Source organism: Centroberyx affinis, unplaced genomic scaffold (assembly GCF_046629955.1).
Source record: "Centroberyx affinis isolate AG114_WGS23_722 - 3 ecotype Tasmania unplaced genomic scaffold, CSIRO-AGI_Caff_v1 ptg000985l_1, whole genome shotgun sequence".
NCBI classification, from domain to species: domain Eukaryota; kingdom Metazoa; phylum Chordata; class Actinopteri; order Beryciformes; family Berycidae; genus Centroberyx; species Centroberyx affinis.
The window spans coordinates 106,062-123,173 of NW_027279552.1; the positions used below are offsets into that span (position 1 = coordinate 106,062).

The following is a 17,112-nucleotide window of genomic DNA, read 5'->3' on the forward strand; positions in this document are numbered from 1 at the left end:
CCCTCTACGATACAGACGAGGCTCTAAGTCCGCGTTAAAGTTCATGGTGTTTTATGAAGTAAGACCAGATTTAGTGCAACGATCAAACTGGGATGGAATCCAGGATGAAAATAGGGATGGCTGCTCTTATTATGATTTTTATCTTTATTACAATTATTATTATAATAAGTTTCTAGTCATTTGGGTTCAACTGATATGGGTTGTTGAAGGCTGATACGGATTTGTTTGTTTTTTTGACTGAAGCTGCTAAAAGACGATATTTTGAGCCAATATTCTTTAAATTTGGTAATTTTCATGCCAAATAGATATTACAAGTGTTTAGTGTTTACCCCAGAATTGTGTTCTTGTCAGGGTGGAAAAGCCTCTGAAACAGCATTTAGACCATGGGACGATGAAGATATTGGTAACACTTTACAATAAGGTACATTAATTAAGGGTTAGTTAATGCTTATTAAGCATTAACTAACCCTTAATTAATGTACACTTATTGTAAAGTGTTACCAAGATATTGATACAAAATATCAGCTATTTGTTCCATCCAAAAGTATCAGTCAAACCTAAACTTAAAGTACAACCTAAACTTGAAATGACTCACTCTTCACTGAAATACTTCCTCTTTGTTATTTGGATTGGCCCAAAAACATCAATACATAGTCAACTTTTGCAGTGCTGGACAGTAGTTAGCTGTAGATAAGGTGTGTGCAAATTGCCTGCCAGTAACCAGTGAGTGGTATTGTGGGGAAATCCATTTTTTTGTCGTTTTTAAAATTTTGTCTCCATCTTTGGTGCTAAGCGCTCATTGCTGTGGTGTTTTTTTTAATTTTGATTATCTTTGTTTTGATTATCTTTGTTTGGGAAGTTTGAGTTTTCTTTGCCTGTTCAGCCATGGTGGCTATCGCTGCTCATGCTAGCTACCCAGTTCTTCTTCTTCCGTTTATTCCAAACAAACGTAAAAAAAAACAAAAAGACCTACCAGACACCAAGTGTTTAGAACAGCAAACGGAAAAACTTGTATCATGAACTGGATATAGGTTGAATCACTATTGTGTTATAGCAGTCGGTCATAGAAAGTAGCAAAACGGACATATATGGATTATTTGTAATAATATACATGCATAAACATTAATACACCAAACATTCTGGATAATACTATGGATAATGAGCTCATATAGACTGCGAAAACCAACAGTACATGAGATAGAGTGTACACATGCCTCAGTATCCCCGCTCATATCTCTACATCCCAGGTATCTTATCTTAAGGCTTATCCAGCTTATTGTAAATAAGATATGAGGTTTACATGAACCTGTTAAAAACCAGAATACTTTAGTAGCCCGAGTGACAGAAAAATGAAAGAATAATTGAAATATTACCAAGATACGTCAGAGTCTGCTCTACTCCTAGTCCTGCTGGGCCCAAAACACCTTCTACCTCTACACACACACACATGCACAGAATATCAACGAAGGCGTTATACAACCTTTTTAGCCAGAGACCTAAACGAATTAAATCCAGTCTCTCACTCCGGGACCATAAACAATAACTTTACCAGACAGAGAGTCAGAGACGGAGAGAGAGATAAAGGAGATAAAGAAATTCTCCAGAATAACTCAAGGTCCAATTTGAACCCTCTCATAACCCAGCATTTAGTCCAGGCCCATAGTGGAAGTGGAAGGTCTGGTCTATATAGTAGCGCTTCCCATATGTTTTCATGTCACGGACGCCCATTCCATTCTGGTGAAATGAAAGTATTCCTCTTGTTTCTGCATGACAATCCCCTCTGGGACCCCTTCAAGGACCCCTGGGAGTCCCCGGACCCCACTTTGAGAACCGCCGCCTTCGCCGTATAGCATATCTATAGAGCCAGTGACATTATGGACAGCGGTCACGCCTTCTACTAACGTCTGCAGAGCGCTGAGACAGCCTTTTCATGGATGAATGGGGTCAGCGCACACAAAGAGTCCAACTGGTCCACACTGTCTGGGCCTGGACCCAACAATAGGCTGTAAGAAGATTAAAAAGGGTGCTCCGAATTATCCAGGAGGAGCTGAAGTCGAAAGTAATTACACCATGATCAACAGTTATTGGTGGGGTCAGCGCTGTGTTGCCAGACTCCTCCAAATATCCTGGTGGTATAGATAGAAAGGCAGAATAAACCACTGTAGGCTTAGTGGGCTAGAAGCAATGATGTAGCGGTAAACACAAATACATTTTAAAAAACTAGTTGGTGATCATCATAAGGCCGAACAACCTCCAATATACACAAAAATCTGTTATAGTTTTATAAAAGAATTTGTGTTTTCCTTAAAAGACCCTGTCGCAGCCTGCTGTCACAAAATTTCGTGGAACGAGCACAACGCCTTAAAACGTAAATAACGTAAAGCTCCGTGCACGAAAAGCGCGAGAAATCTGTTTCCCCACCAGGAAAGGATTAGATTGATTCATTTTTAGATACATTTTTAGCAAAAGTTTGTCTTATATAACCATGCCCAAAGCCTTTCCCTAAACTTAACCGTAAAACTGTTCTACTAGCATAAACTTAACCATTAGCTATCCTTTTCACGTGAGTGTCCAAATCGTACAATACTGTCACATAATCCTTTCACGGTGGAGGAATGGAATCTTCACATGATTTGTCACAATGTGTAATCTGCTTTTCAGTTTGCGCTCATTTGACAAAATTTTGTGCGACTTTGCCCTATCTTCACAGAACTTACATCAGTTTGATGCTATACTTACTATGAAGTATATTCAATTTATGCCACAGAGAGTCTAATAAGGTGAGTTAACTGGTTTTAGGTGGGTTATCGTACGTTACATCTTTAGTTAGTAGTCAATGTAAGGTAATAAACCATTGTAGACTAGTAGGTTAGTAGTCAATATATGGTGATAAACTGCTATAGATCAATAGTTTCAAGTAATAAGCCACTAGGACAGTGGGTTAGTAGTCATGTCTGTCATGTTAGTAGTCTGTGTATGTTGCTGGAAAGTTTCTCAGCATGCATCAAACTCAGAAATATTAGTTGATTTATTTAATTTATCTTTTTTTTTATGTCTGATTTAAAAAAAATTGTATTGTCTAATTCTGTTCTGCGGTCTGATTTCTTCAGTTTGTACCACATCAAGTCTTGCACTCACTGCGTTTTCTTTTATTATACTTGCTATGATTTATGATGTACCTCTATGATAAATGTTGAGTACTAATTGCTTTGCGGCGTGCTGAAATGCTTAGGCTCTTCCATTCATGCCAATAAAGCTTACTTCAATTGATTCGAATGCAAGGCAATGGTAGGTATTCTGATGAGAATCTTGTATACTGATGGATGAGCGGCCTAAGAACGGGGTCAATTAAAAGAGCTGCTGTGCTGATCCACTGTTTTCGTGGGCAGGGAGTCAAAGTTGGGTTATGGGAAAATTAGAATGAATCCCAAACATTCAGGAAGAGGAGAAATTAAAGTCTTATTGACTATAGGCCAATGTTGCGTTGTTCTAACCTTAAGTCCCTGCAATCAAGGTAGACGGACAGTTTCCTGAAAAGAAGGTGTATGTAATGAGACAACGACAGTCAGTCAGTCAGTCAGTCAGTCAGTCAGTAAATCAGTCAGTCAGTCAGTAAATCAGACAGTACTGCAGGCTGAGGTTAACCAGCAGTCGTCTCTAGCCTGTGGTCAGGACACATGTGGCTGAGGCTCAGTGATGCTCATTAAAAGCGGCACACTAGCAAACCTAAAAATCACCATAATATTCCTATAGTGACTTGGTGTGTCTTTGGTACACAATAGTAAGTTTGTAGTGACCTTATAGTACTTTATGGTATTCTTTTATCTCCTATTGTATCACTATAATACTCTATAATATTCGCATAAGGACTTATAGTGTGGCTGTGGTCAATGGTGAGTTTATAGCGTAGTCATATTTCTATAATATTCCCATAGTGACTTATAGTGTGTCTTTGGTGCTCAATAAGTTTATAGTGACCTTATACCTTATGGTATTTGTATTTTATCTTCTACAGTCTCATTATAAGATTCCTATGATATTCCTATCCTATTGCTATAGGAACTTATAGTGTGTATGTGGTCAATAGTAAGTTCATAGTGACCTTATCATACTTTCTGGTATTTGTTTTTATCTCCTATAATATCATTATAAGATTACAATGATATTCCTATCATATTACCATATGAACTTATGTGGCTGTGGTCAATGGTGAGTTTATAGTGTAGTAATGTTCCTATAATATTCCTATAGTGAATTATAGTGCGTCTTTGGTGCTCAGTTGTAAGTTAGTGACCTTATCATACCTTATAGTATTTGTTTCCATCTGCTATAGTATCATTATAAGATTTCAATGATATTCCTATAATATTACCATATGAACTTATAGTGTGTATGTGGTCAATAGTACGTTTATAGTGCAGTTATACTACTGTTATATTCCTATAGGGTGTTATATAGAGAGTTAATAGTTTAGCTGTGTATTTTGTATAGTTTCCCTTATTATATGATTACTATAGAGAGACTAAGACCAGATGAAAATGAGCTTCTTAAGAAACATACAGTAGGCTGTCTTGTATATTAGAGAAGTCTGGATTCGACACACTAATATCAGTCAATGAGTCTACACACAGCACAGGCGTATGGTAACACAACATGAATAATACATGTAGTCCAATATTTACAAGGCAACATAATACTTGTCATTTGAATTGACTGAAGTCCTGTTGCAGCTTCTCCTCTGCATCTCTCAGCCACAGCAAACACACAAAACTGAAACCCAACGCGTCTGATGGAAAATGAGTCTGTTTCAGTGTCACCGACTGGCACACGCTGCCTCGTGTCCCCTTCATTATAACCTGACAGGGCTTTATAGTTATAGTAAATAATTAATAACTCTAGACTTACGACCCCATACTGGCACATCTCAGCTTCTCCGTTCGCTTTAAACCCCCAACACCACCAAAATCTGCCTTCCTGCACCAAAGCTGTAAAATAAAAATCTCTCATATCTTCATTCAAGTGCGGAATCCGCTGATATCTGTCACTTCAACCAAGGGAATTAGAAAAAAAATCACCAACGGTCGAGACTAAATTGATATAACTAATAACTGTAAGTGGTCTTATTAATTACCAGTGATACTAACACAGGGAAAACTACACACAGAAGCCCTACTGTAGGGAACGGAAGTTCAATTAATAGGTAATTAGATATTTTAATGAGAAAAGTCGGTTCATTCTTACCGAGTCTCTCCTGTCTGAAGCTCTGCGCGAAACTGGACGGCAGCTCTCTCTCTCTCTCTCTCTCTCTCTGTCTATCTCCCTCCGCGGTAGACGCACACACACACATGCACGCACGCGCGCGCGCACACACGCACGCTCTCCCCCTACAAACACACCATGCTGCACATTTCATATATACCTCAGAGTACACCATTGTGTTTGTACATGTAGATGACATTCAGAATATATATATGTATATCTTCATTATTCATTCATATTCATATCTTATGTATATCATATACTGTATGTTCTAAGATACATTTTGAAACTACACATGTAGCTTTTGCAGTATGGGGCAGACACTTTGTGAGGGGAAGAGCTTTGTATTAACTGTGGGAGTTGATAGGTCGGATGGATGGAAAGAGAAGACAGTGTGTGTGTGTGTGTGTGTGTGCGGGGGAATCTCCAGTCACACTGATTCGAACAGATTCATTTCCTGTTTGCATCAACTTTTCCCCACAGCAGTGTGAGTGGTGGGAATCTAAACTTTCTTCACCCACCTGATCTGACACCCTGCCTTCATTGTTTATCTCTTCCCACTCTGTTGTGTGTATTCATGCGTTTAATGTCACACTCTCCGCTGGTTGAATATTCCACCAAACCTGTGTAGTGTGTGTGTGTGTGTGTGTGTGTGTGTGTGTGTGTCTATATGTTAACATTTACATCTGAGCAAAGTACACTAAGAGCAAATCAGTACAAGTCAACATTCCTGGATCACCATCTTCACCAGCCTGGTCATCAGGATAGTAAAATGTGAGCGACTAGTCAGTGCTGATGCTGCCTTCAGGTGCTCTGGGAAAACTCAGAATTACAAGTTCATCAACAACAACAGCGAATTACTGGCCTAGTATTGATGGATATTTCTAATTTCACTCTTTGTTTGACTTTTAGTTGTCACACATTTTTGCAAACACAACTTTTGGGTAACAATGAAAAACATCAATAATATGCCTGACGCACACTTTCTCTTTTTCATTCTGCCACTGCAGCACAAAGTATCTTTGTGTCGCTTTATGTCTAAAATAACACAACCACCACCACAATAATATTTTTGTTACAGGGTCCATTTTGTTAGAATTGTGGTAGAATGACGACTTCGGAACTTGGAAGCAGGAGCTTACGAGGAGCACCTGAAGGCAGCATAAGTGAAGAAAAGTAAAGAGAAATACTTTGTGTGTGTGTGTGTGTGTGTGTGTGTGTGTGTGTGTGTGTGTGTGTGTGTGTGTGTGTGTGTGTGTGTTTCTCAGTTAAAACAGCAGCTGGCGTCAGTTCAAATTTATAAAACTTTATTAACAAAAAAGGTTTTGGTCGTAACAACATCAGTTGTTTCTACTGAGTCAGACTAGGAACCATTGTAACCATAAGCACAGTAGTCAGATCACAGCATACCAGTCAGCAATAGTAATAAAGTGTACTAGCGGTTATTCCAGTAATAAATCCCAATGATCCCAGAACCAGTCCGCCTTCTGCTCTCACTCTCTCTCATCTGTGGCTGCAGCCATTTTGCATCCCTTCTAGTTAACTTTTTGTTTTTTTTTTCCAATGAAGACAGTAAGGCAGGTGGACAGACAGACAGTAAACAGGTAGACAGGCAGGTAAGCAGGTAGTCAGCAAGGCAGGTAGACAGACATGCAACTAGTCAGACAGACAGAACCAGCTAATAGAGTTGATCAATTTGAGGGCGCTTTAAGACACACACACACACACACACACACACGCACGCTTGTTGGAATGCCAATAACGTAATATTGCAACACACACACACACTGTGAGTGTGTGATGTCAATAAAAAACAGATATTACTTCTAGAGATCCAATACATTTTCTTTCCATTTAACATAAGCAAACTGAAGGTTGCACAGCAAAAACCTCAGCATCTCTTTCTCCCTCTCTCACGCTCCCTCTCTCACACACACACACACACACATAGTGACGTCCTCTCCCTCTCTCTTGCTTCTAATAAAGCAGAGATGCCTCAAAAGTAATCTTTAAAAAAAAAAAAAAAAAAAGGTTTCTCAATGACAGCAAGTCCTGAGCTAAGTGCAAAGTAAAAAAAAAAAAAAACACAAACAAACCCAAAGGTAAACACATAGCTAAACACACAGACAGATAGAAGAGATCTTGGTTGGTTGATCCAGAATGTAGAGATGCTAACAGCGTTATTGACAATATTCGATATACCTTCTGTGTTTCACATCATGATCAGTTGATGCAATCTCACTACTAGGATTTTTTTAAAGTTTCAAAAATCTACAAACTTTTTAATTTTACAACGGAATCACAGGTTTGTTCCAGTTTATGGGAAAGTTTATCTTCCTTTTTTTTTGGTATCAACATACATTTTGAAGGTAAAGTCTCAAAAAGCTTTATAATGTTACGATTTTACAAAAAGTATCCCAAGTTTTCTGCAATTTTACCAGCACTTTTACTGAAATACCGTTTATAAAATCTACTGGCATGTACAAATGTTACACGTAAAATAATTTAGCTCGTTGCATATTGAAATGTGCTTTTGCTCCACGTGGACAGGCGATGGAGAAGATTTCACGACAGCCAAATCTTCATCATCAGCGCAGCTAACTCCAGTGTTAACCATCCTCTTCCTCGTCATCATTCTAGTGCTTTTAGGAACGAGTGTTTTTGCAGTCAGTCAGTTCTAAACAAGATAATGCGGGAAGGACAGATTTCTATTTACAAACAGCAGTACAGACAAAAGGTCAGTCAATCATCGTCATTATCATCACAAGATTCATCTTCATCGTTAACATGATCATCGGTCCCCGAGGATTACTTTAACTCCCCTCGAAATTATGAGTATCCAGTCATTTCTCCCTCTTCATCCTCCTCTTCCTCCTCTCTCTCAATTCAAATGGGTTTAAAGGAATGCACAACGTTTTTGGGAGATTGTCCCATTGGTCAATTTAACTGTTAGGCGATGAGAACCTGGACACCAAAATCATTCATGTGTCCATGGTAGATCATTGGCTCCTGTGCTCCATGCTCCATACATGATGTTGAGTGATAGTAGGCAACTAGAATCTCAACAGTGAGAAAATGAGAACTTGTTACAGCTCTAAGGCTAAATGTTAAGTCATCTTAAATGATACACAGGTAAGACTGGCAACTGTGTGTAAATTGGTGAAATTTACTTGAAATATGACATAAAAATAACATACTGTTTTGAACTAGCAGGTACTGCTTCGCATGTTTCCACAAGAAGTGAATGTAGTGGGTGATGGGAGACTGTGTGCATCTAAATATCACTGCACAGTGGATGAATATGTAGCTGCTCACTTAAAATAGTTCCAAAAATATACCACAGTTACACCGGTTATATTAAGTTTGTGATGTTTCATTATTAAACACTGACAACTTTTTATTACTAAAAGGTCAGTCTTCTTACTTTGAATAATGCTAGTTGCCTACAATCACTTAACATACTGTATACTAAAGTGTTAGCATGGAGCCTACGATCACCCAACATATTGTATGCTAAAGTGTTAGCATGGAGCCTACTATCACCCAACATAGTGTATGCTAAAGTGTTAGCATGGAGCCTACTATCACCCAACATAGTGTATGCTAAAGTGTTAGCATGGAGCCTAGTATCACCCAACATAGTGTATGCTAAAGTGTTAGCATGGAGCCTAGTATCACTCAACATAGTGTATGCTAAAGTGTTAGCATGGAGCCTACTATCACCCAACATATTGTATGCTAAAGTGTTAGCATGGAGCCTAGTATCACTCAACATAGTGTAGGCTAAAGTGTTAGCATGGTGCCTACTATCACTCACCATAGTGTATGCTAAAGTGTTAGCATGGAGCTTTGGAGCCAAAGATCTACCAGGGACACATGGATGATTTTGGTGTCTATGTTCTCATCACTTAACAGCTAAGATGACCAACGGGCCAATCTCCCAAAAACTTGGTGTATTCCTTCGATCGATAAATAAAAATACAAAGGTAACTACTGGCAAAACAAATTCATTGCATGCAAACTATAACTATTCTGATCACAATGGATTTAGCCTGAATCTCTCCCTCTCTCTCTCTCTCTCTCTTGCTCTCTCTCCGTTGTGCACAGTGCCTATAACTGTCCAGTGCTGTCTGGCTAACTTAGCGTGCAGCGATACACCCTAACAAAACACAGTGGTTTACCCAGCAGTGTGTGAGTATGTGTGTGTGAGAATTTAGTCCAGCTCAATGGTTAGCCCAGCCACATCCAACCCCCCAGGACAATGCTTGTGTGTGTGTGTATATATATATGATTATGTGTGTGTGTTTGTGAGACTAGTGTTGGCTAGGGCCAGGCAACATTTCCAGTAAAGTGTCAGAGTGTTGCATGCTGGGATAGGATCTAAAGATGGAGGGAGAAAGACTGTAATTAAACTGGGAGGAGTCCCTCCATCTCTCTGTCCTGTTTATCTATCCATCCTTCCATCTCTATATCTGTCCCTCTATCTGTCGCTCTTTTTCCTTCATTCTCTCCATCCCAGCATCCCTCTATCCATCCTCGTACTCCCTCTCTCATCCCTACATCCATTGCTCCCTCGATCTCTCTATCCCCGAATCCCGCCGTTTCTCCCTCTCCTCCTCTCATCTCGTCTTTTCCAGTGTTTGTTCTAGATAGAGGAGCAGAGGAGGGGAGGAGGAAAGAAAAAAAAAAAAGGAGGAGAGAGGAGGTTTGTGAAGAAATCTGATACATTCAGTCGCTCTGGTGCTTCTGGCCTCCTTCACTTCAGTACAAACCCCTTAACAGCCCCACCCTCCTGCCTCGTTCGGATGCTCAAAACCCAGCAACCTCAGTGCTGATGGAGCTGGGTGAGGTGTAATTCCTGGGTTACAGTCTTTGTGGATTGGTAGCATCCAGCTGAACATTTGCAAGGCCACAGAGTGTGTTGGTCAGAATCAAAGCCATTAAGTTCCAGTTGTTAAACCAAACCCATCTTTAGTGTTATGGTCCACATCCACAACTATGCATTTCTTTTTTCAAAGTGTTTTTGTTTCACTTGTCCTCTATGGAAGATATATGAGCTGAGGGCTTCGAGTGTTGTGGATTCTTCACTTTCAGATGTCTCAGCTCCCCAACAGCGGCAATTTTGTATATGAGAAAATTTCTACCATTATAACCAATAGCTTTAAAATCAACATGGGAGTCAAATGGGTGCAATTGGTTCAAACATCCCATAGTTGAGGGGTCAGAAATAGTCAATAGCCAGTGTGTCAGTTTCCTCTCATAGCAACACTTAACCAAATCAGTGCCGTCTATAAAAAAAAAAAACTTTGGTGGCTCCATCACCCCATAGCAATCCCATCCAGTGGGATCAGACTGTTTCCTGGATCACAGGAAAACATCAGAAGACAGTGGGTTCCAGCACTTAGACAGATCTTAGACTACCCATCGATAGTGTTGTGGTGTTCAAGTCTAAACCCCATAAAGGCCATCTAGTTTTTAGGTCAATTCAGTTCAACTTGATGTCACAGATACTCTATAGCCATTTTGCACCCCCCCCCCCCGTAGAAAAGATTCAGCTTGGGATGCAAAATGGTGAGTGGAATCAATCCATAGGATCCAGAGTCCTGTGCGACTGAAATCGCTGGCAGCACCTAAGCTTCAGAATGCTTCCTGACAGAAGGTTTAATCAGCTGTATTGGCAGGCGGCGGATATAACTCAAGTTTGGTTGTTTTTCAGCTCCAAAATTTAGTTCCAGGAAACAGAAACTGAATGAACGGCTCCTTTACGCCGAGATGTTTTTAGATGTGGCTTTGCTTTCCAGGATTTAGACAGAGACCAGCCCATAGAGTTCCAGTGGTTGATCCTGTATTTAGACAAAGCTTAACCATAGAGTTCCAGCAGTTATAATATTTATCCACAATACAAAGAGCTTAGGCCACAGACTTTGATTACTTTTTTTTGAGGGTTTGGACTTTTCCCAGCCCATATGCTTCCAGTACTCAGTGGCCTGTAGACTTAAGGATTTGGTTCCCATCTTTAGACATAGCCACACCCACAGACTTCCATGAGTTTGTTGCAGTATTTAGACACAGCCGTACTCATACCAGACGGTCTGAGGGTCGTTGTTGGGGTCGGGGGAAGCCGGAGTGCTTTTAGGGCGTTCGACAGAGCCACACCGCGCTCTCTCGCCTTCTTTCTTTAAGTGGGAGGAGTCAGTCGAGCGGCCGTCTCTTAGCCCCTCCCCCTGCTCCGAAGAGTCGTCCAACCGCAGCGCCGGCACCGCCCTGACAGGGGTTACCATGGCGACCTCGCCGCGGTGATGGTAGGAGGAGGAAGAGGAAGGGCCGTTCCGAGAGACGGGAGTCCTCGCTCTTTCTCTCTCTCTTTCTCTCTCCCTTTCTCTCTCTCTCTCCCCGTATCTCTCCGTTTGCAGATTGAGGGAGGAGGAATGGTGAATGGGCGGGTTTAAGAAGCTCGCATCTCCGTGCTGATTGGTTGGACCGGCCAGCCGTGCAGAGAGTGGCCGTTCTCTGCCATTAGCTCCTCCCCCCTGCCGCCGAACCACCACATCCGATTGGCCGGGAGACCCTTCGTTTCCACGGTAACTGTCTGGTCCGTTGGAGCGCAGCAAATCAGCTGAAGCCAGGCTGAACGCCCTGCTCAGCGATTGGCCGGTTCTCTGGGCGAGGGGCTGGCCCGAGGCCGGCGATTGGCCGACAGGCTGGCGGGGAGAGGGCTTAACGCTCTGCCCTGGCCTCTGGTTGGCTGGCTGGACGGTGGGCGTGACGTAGCTGGTGGGAGTGGCTTGGTCTCGGCCAGTGGGGGTGGAGGGGGCGGGGCTTCTGGTGAAATAGTCGGTCATTAAATCCTCCCTGCTTCCTGTGGAGACCTAGACACAAAAATAAAAAATGATGGATAAATAGGAAGCATATAACAGAGAAATGCTAATTGTTTTCAATCTTGCCCAGTTTGTGTTGTTGCTTAGGTCTTTTATCTAATTTAATTTAGTGTATTTATTTTTCTTTTATCGTACTCTTTCCTATTTTATCTGCCCCTTTTATATTTTACTATTCTTAAATTTTAGGCCTTCCTGTAAAGCACTTTGTAAACTCTTCTTTTAAGTAAGTACTATATAAATGAAGTTTAGTAATAATGGTAATACGGTACCTCTCTGCTGTTTAGCATTTTAAATCGAAGCTCAGGTATCACATTCAAATGGTTTTAATTCAACAGAGAAGGTAGCATAAGGGTGGGAAACTGTATTTATTACATTCATTAATTCAATTGATTTAAACTTGTTATCTTTATCAATGTCTAGTCTAAGTAAGAAGGGTGCGTCAAGGCCAAGACTTTCCAAGAATTTCATATCTTCATGGGTATTATTATTGGTGTGTGTGTGTGTTCTTAAGAGGTAACTATGACGGCCTCTCCCTCTCTGTGGGATTGTCAGTATGAAGAATTGTGGTTGTAATATTTCAGTAAAACAGGATAATTGTTTGGATTGAACAGACAGGCGATGAGCAAAACGTTAACTGCCTTCATGTAATATTCTCACGCTGATTTCTCGCGCCTGGCCCAGTCGATACGTGTATGGACAACAGCCTGAAGTGCAGCGACAGATTTATGTGCGGGACTTGGCCACACAACAGCTTGGATCAAAGAAATAAGATTAGAGGTGATAACGAGTGCATTCATAAAAATCACATTCCGAGCACTCCATGGAAAACGGAAAGGAAAAAACGGACAGATTAGCTTTTTAAGATCGGGCTGTAACTTTTTCAAGAAATAATGAATTAACCGAATGATACACCAGTCCCACTAACTTCCTGTTTGAAAGCTCAGGCTGTAATTTTTCAAGGGCCCATGGGCTATGACTACTAAACAGGTGGTTACAGCAAATACAGCATTCAGACCGATGATGCATGTGTGAGTGTGAATGAGAATGTGAATGAGAATCAGCATGACGGTGCATGAAATCTGGGCCTACAGTCTACTTAAATGAGGCATACAGATGCATAGGTACTGTACATTTATTCTTTGAACCCTATATGTGTTGCCGGAGTTCAAAATTTTGAAACATTTAAGACTGAGAATCAATGAGAAGAAATTAAATTGAAATTCAATCGACTTTCCACTGACTGGTATCAATCAGTTTTTCAAATAAATGCATTCAAGAATTCTTCCATTGTGTAGTCAATGTTTCCCCACTAGATCTTATACACTACCAGTCAAAAGTTTGGACACACCTGATTGAATGTACTATTTTTCATTCTCTTCAAGCCATTTTGATCTAAAGGCTTTTGCTTAAATGCTTGAAATTAGTTTCTTAGACAAATATAAATAGTGAAGTTGATCCTATGTATGAATTTCTTTCCAAAGCCTTTGCCTTTCCATCAAGGCAAAGGGCGGCTACTTTAAAGAATCTGAAATATAAGATTGTTTAACCCTTTTTATCGTCACTGCATAATTCCATTTCTGTTATTTCATAGTTTTGATGTCTTTACTATTATAGTAAAATGTGAAAAATAATAAAAATAAAGAAAAACGAGTGTGTCCAAACTCTTGACTGGTAGTGTAGTTGTCCCCCATATAGTCTCAAGCCGTCACCTGGTATAAAAAATTAAACTCTATTTTCTCTGTTATTATCCATATTGTGGTAAATATAGTCTGAAAAAAGGTCTCTGCTGCCAATATGGACCCTTTAGGCAGAAATATAATATCTAGATAGAGAAAGGTTTTATTATTTCTTATTATTTCTTTGGGTTTTTAATACTACTCCAGATTCTGCTGAAACAGAAACAGCCAGAGCTCCAGGCAGAAAAATGAAACACTTTATTGCTTCTTTACCTTAGTCTGATATTGGACAGATCGTATTTCTCTCTCTTTCTCTCTATCCATCCATCTGCTCGTCGTAAAATGAAGGATAGTCAATCATCAATTCCTCTTTGCTGTCTGACTTGAGATTAATTATATCATTATATTATCATTTAAATGGTATATTCTATTATTACTAGGGATGGAACGATTCAATACACCCGCGATACGATGTAGTAAATAAAAGTTAATTGAAAAAGTGTGACTGTGCAGAATTATGTTTATTTCTGAGCCACAAATCTTTCTGGCGATGGCACTGGCTTGCTATAATGTAAACAATTTAGAAATGTAAATACAAAGTGCAAATAATTTAAGTTCAATGGTGATTACTACCTAGCAATCAAATAAAAAAAATAAAATAAAATGGAGCTAATATCGTGATTCATTTTTATGTTCCACGATACGTATTGTCACATTTTTGTATCGCGATATATTGAATTTCCATATATCGTCCCATCCCTAATTATTACTACTTTCATATAATTACTATTAACTCAACAGTCTTTGTGCTACCTGTATGGACATACAGAAAGCTGATTTCTTTATTTCTTCCCGTTCTCACTCTCTCTCTCTTCTTTGTATCAGTCTTCTTCATCTGTTTTTAGTGAACGCCCTGCTGCTGCTCAGAGCCAAACTTCAGCACAGTTCTCCGGTGCTTGAGGCTCCGACGATTAGCAACGATGAATGTAAATTAGCAAGCTTGAATGCACAGCTATCTCTATGGCCGCTACCTTCAGGGAACAGGCCAAACGATCACTCAAGAAGGTCCCATTCATTCTAACTGTTTCTCGACCGGTGAGAGATGCACTGCAGTCAGCAAAATGATAAACACCAGCTGGCAAGCAAGAGAAACACCGTTGCCAGTATACTCTCTCCTCAGTTGCCAAAGCACTGCGGCCATTTTACAGACCTGAATGCATAATAGTCAGTGCTCCATCATCAAAGACAAATATTGATGTATGGAATGTGACAGCAGTGGTTTCAAATCTACTTAACTCATATCTAGCTGCCCATTAAACTTTTATCTGTCCACATGAAGGAAGAAAATCAATGTATTTTGTCATTTTTCCTCACATCAATTATTTAATGAGTCCTAATTGCAGAGTTCCCACAGTGGCCCGGATGCAAAATTCCATGACTTTTCTACGACTTTACAAAACTAAGAGGGAACGCTTCCATGACCTAAAAACGCTGCTTTGTTAATGTTGTTTTTCAGTCGGTTTCCACTCCAGTTGGGCTGAAAACCAACGAACGTGCGATCCAAGTTGGAAAATACATTCTGCTATATTCCCGGAAAGTGACCCATTTGTTAAATTCCCTGATATTCCTGGACTTGCCCAGAGACTTTATCAAATCCCTTAAGTTTCCCTGTCTGGAATACACCTCCCTAAATTCGATGATATCCCAGAAAATCCCTTGATAGTATCTTTTCCTTTGTTAGAGCCAAGTATATATGTTTTTTGATTAAGGTGATAGTGCGAGTCGTGTGTGTGTGTGTGTGTGTGTGTGTGTATCATAGATGGTACCTGCCAGTTTTATTGCGTATATGTACACTCAGTATTCACTTTATTAGTTACACCTTCAGTATATTACCACAGGAGGTGACTAATTTTTTTTATCTATATGTTTATGTATATATTTATTACCATAGGAGGTGACTTTATGTTGCTCTCTAGCAGAAACTGTTCCAGCGTCACCATCTCACTTCCTGGGGACGATGGGCGGGTCTTGGTCCTGACCCCGCCCCCGCGCTGCGGTTGGGCCCTCTGCGGCGTGTGGTCGTACGGGAGGGTGGAGCTACGCGGCAGAGAGTGCTGCGATTGGCCGAGACCCGTGACGTCATCGCTGGAGAGGCTGGCCGAGCGAGCCTGGCGATCTGATGAGTCTAGAGAGAGGGAGATGTGTTAGTACTGTTTGAGTTTCTTTTTTCTTCGTCTGTTCAGCCATGGTGGCTGCTCATGCTAACTAGCCAGTTCTTCTTCTCTATTCCAAACAAACCAGAAATGTAAAATGCATCACTTCCTGTGTGCCAGAGGATTTCTCCTGGGAAAGCACTACCAGTTTAGAACACTAAATCACTATTGTGTTATAACAATCAGTGATAGAGAGTAGCAAAATTGACATTTATTTGCATGGATGTGTCACTTAATCAAGAAACGTGTGTATGTGTGTGTGTACCTCTACAGTTGACAGGTGAATTGGAGCTGGAGGTGTTGTGGCTGAGGTCAGCTGACCCTGGGCGACCTCCTGCGTTACCATGGTGACCAAACACGCAGTCAGAGGTGTTGAGGCGAGAGTCTTCATCAAACACCAGACCTGAAAAATTCATAAGTAAATTCATACATATGCATTATTAATGAACATCCACTGACTCTGAATAAGGGCTGAGGAGAATCCCGGTGTGAGAGTGTGCCGTGTTACCTCTGGGCCTGCGGCCGGGGCCTTGTCCCAGTCTGGAGCCGGAGCCGGAGCTGTGAGCCGGGCCCAGCGCCGCCGCCTGCTGACTCGGAGTGGAGCTGAGAGCCTTGGGGGTCTGACCTGGGAGCAGAAAACAAACCGGTAGGAAGAGAAAACTTGCAACAGCAGCACCATTAAATCACCATTATAAATCGATTCACTGTTAGCTACCGTGACATTTGATAGCACCAGAAAACTTCTTTATCTCTCCTTTCATTTTGCGTTTCTAAAAGTGAAAACCCACAAACCCTGTTGCTTCCTGCTGCAAACAGGATGTTGCTACTTGTCCCTGGTGTCACTCTCTTTTGAAGACGGATACAAGCTGATAACAGCCTCGATAACAGCTAATATGTATTCAGACCAGATATGCTGACATCAAGTTGAAACTATGCAGCTAGAACAGTGGAACCAGAATAAAGGCATGTATTACTGCAATACAGCTCCAGCAGATTTCCCACCAAATCTGACCTAATGGCACACAATATAAAGTGCAGTAGAGGCCAGTAGAGGCTGACAATCTTTTCAGCAATAGTCTGTGTTTA

At 40.8% G+C, this 17,112-nt stretch overlaps 1 protein-coding gene across 1 annotated transcript in view; it reads right to left on the bottom strand.

Moving 5' to 3' along the window:
- Positions 1-6,591: 6,591 nt before the first annotated feature.
- Positions 6,592-17,112, bottom strand: part of ccdc88c (coiled-coil domain containing 88C) — a 49,956-nt gene continuing 39,435 nt past the window's right edge. The window contains exons 28-31 of the mRNA XM_071522419.1: positions 16,535-16,651; positions 16,292-16,429; positions 15,760-15,998; positions 6,592-12,128 (exon numbers count right to left, since the gene is read on the bottom strand). Of these exons, the coding sequence (XP_071378520.1) occupies positions 11,322-12,128; positions 15,760-15,998; positions 16,292-16,429; positions 16,535-16,651 (1,301 nt within the window). The 3' untranslated portion in view covers positions 6,592-11,321. The remainder of the gene's footprint in view (positions 12,129-15,759; positions 15,999-16,291; positions 16,430-16,534; positions 16,652-17,112) is intronic.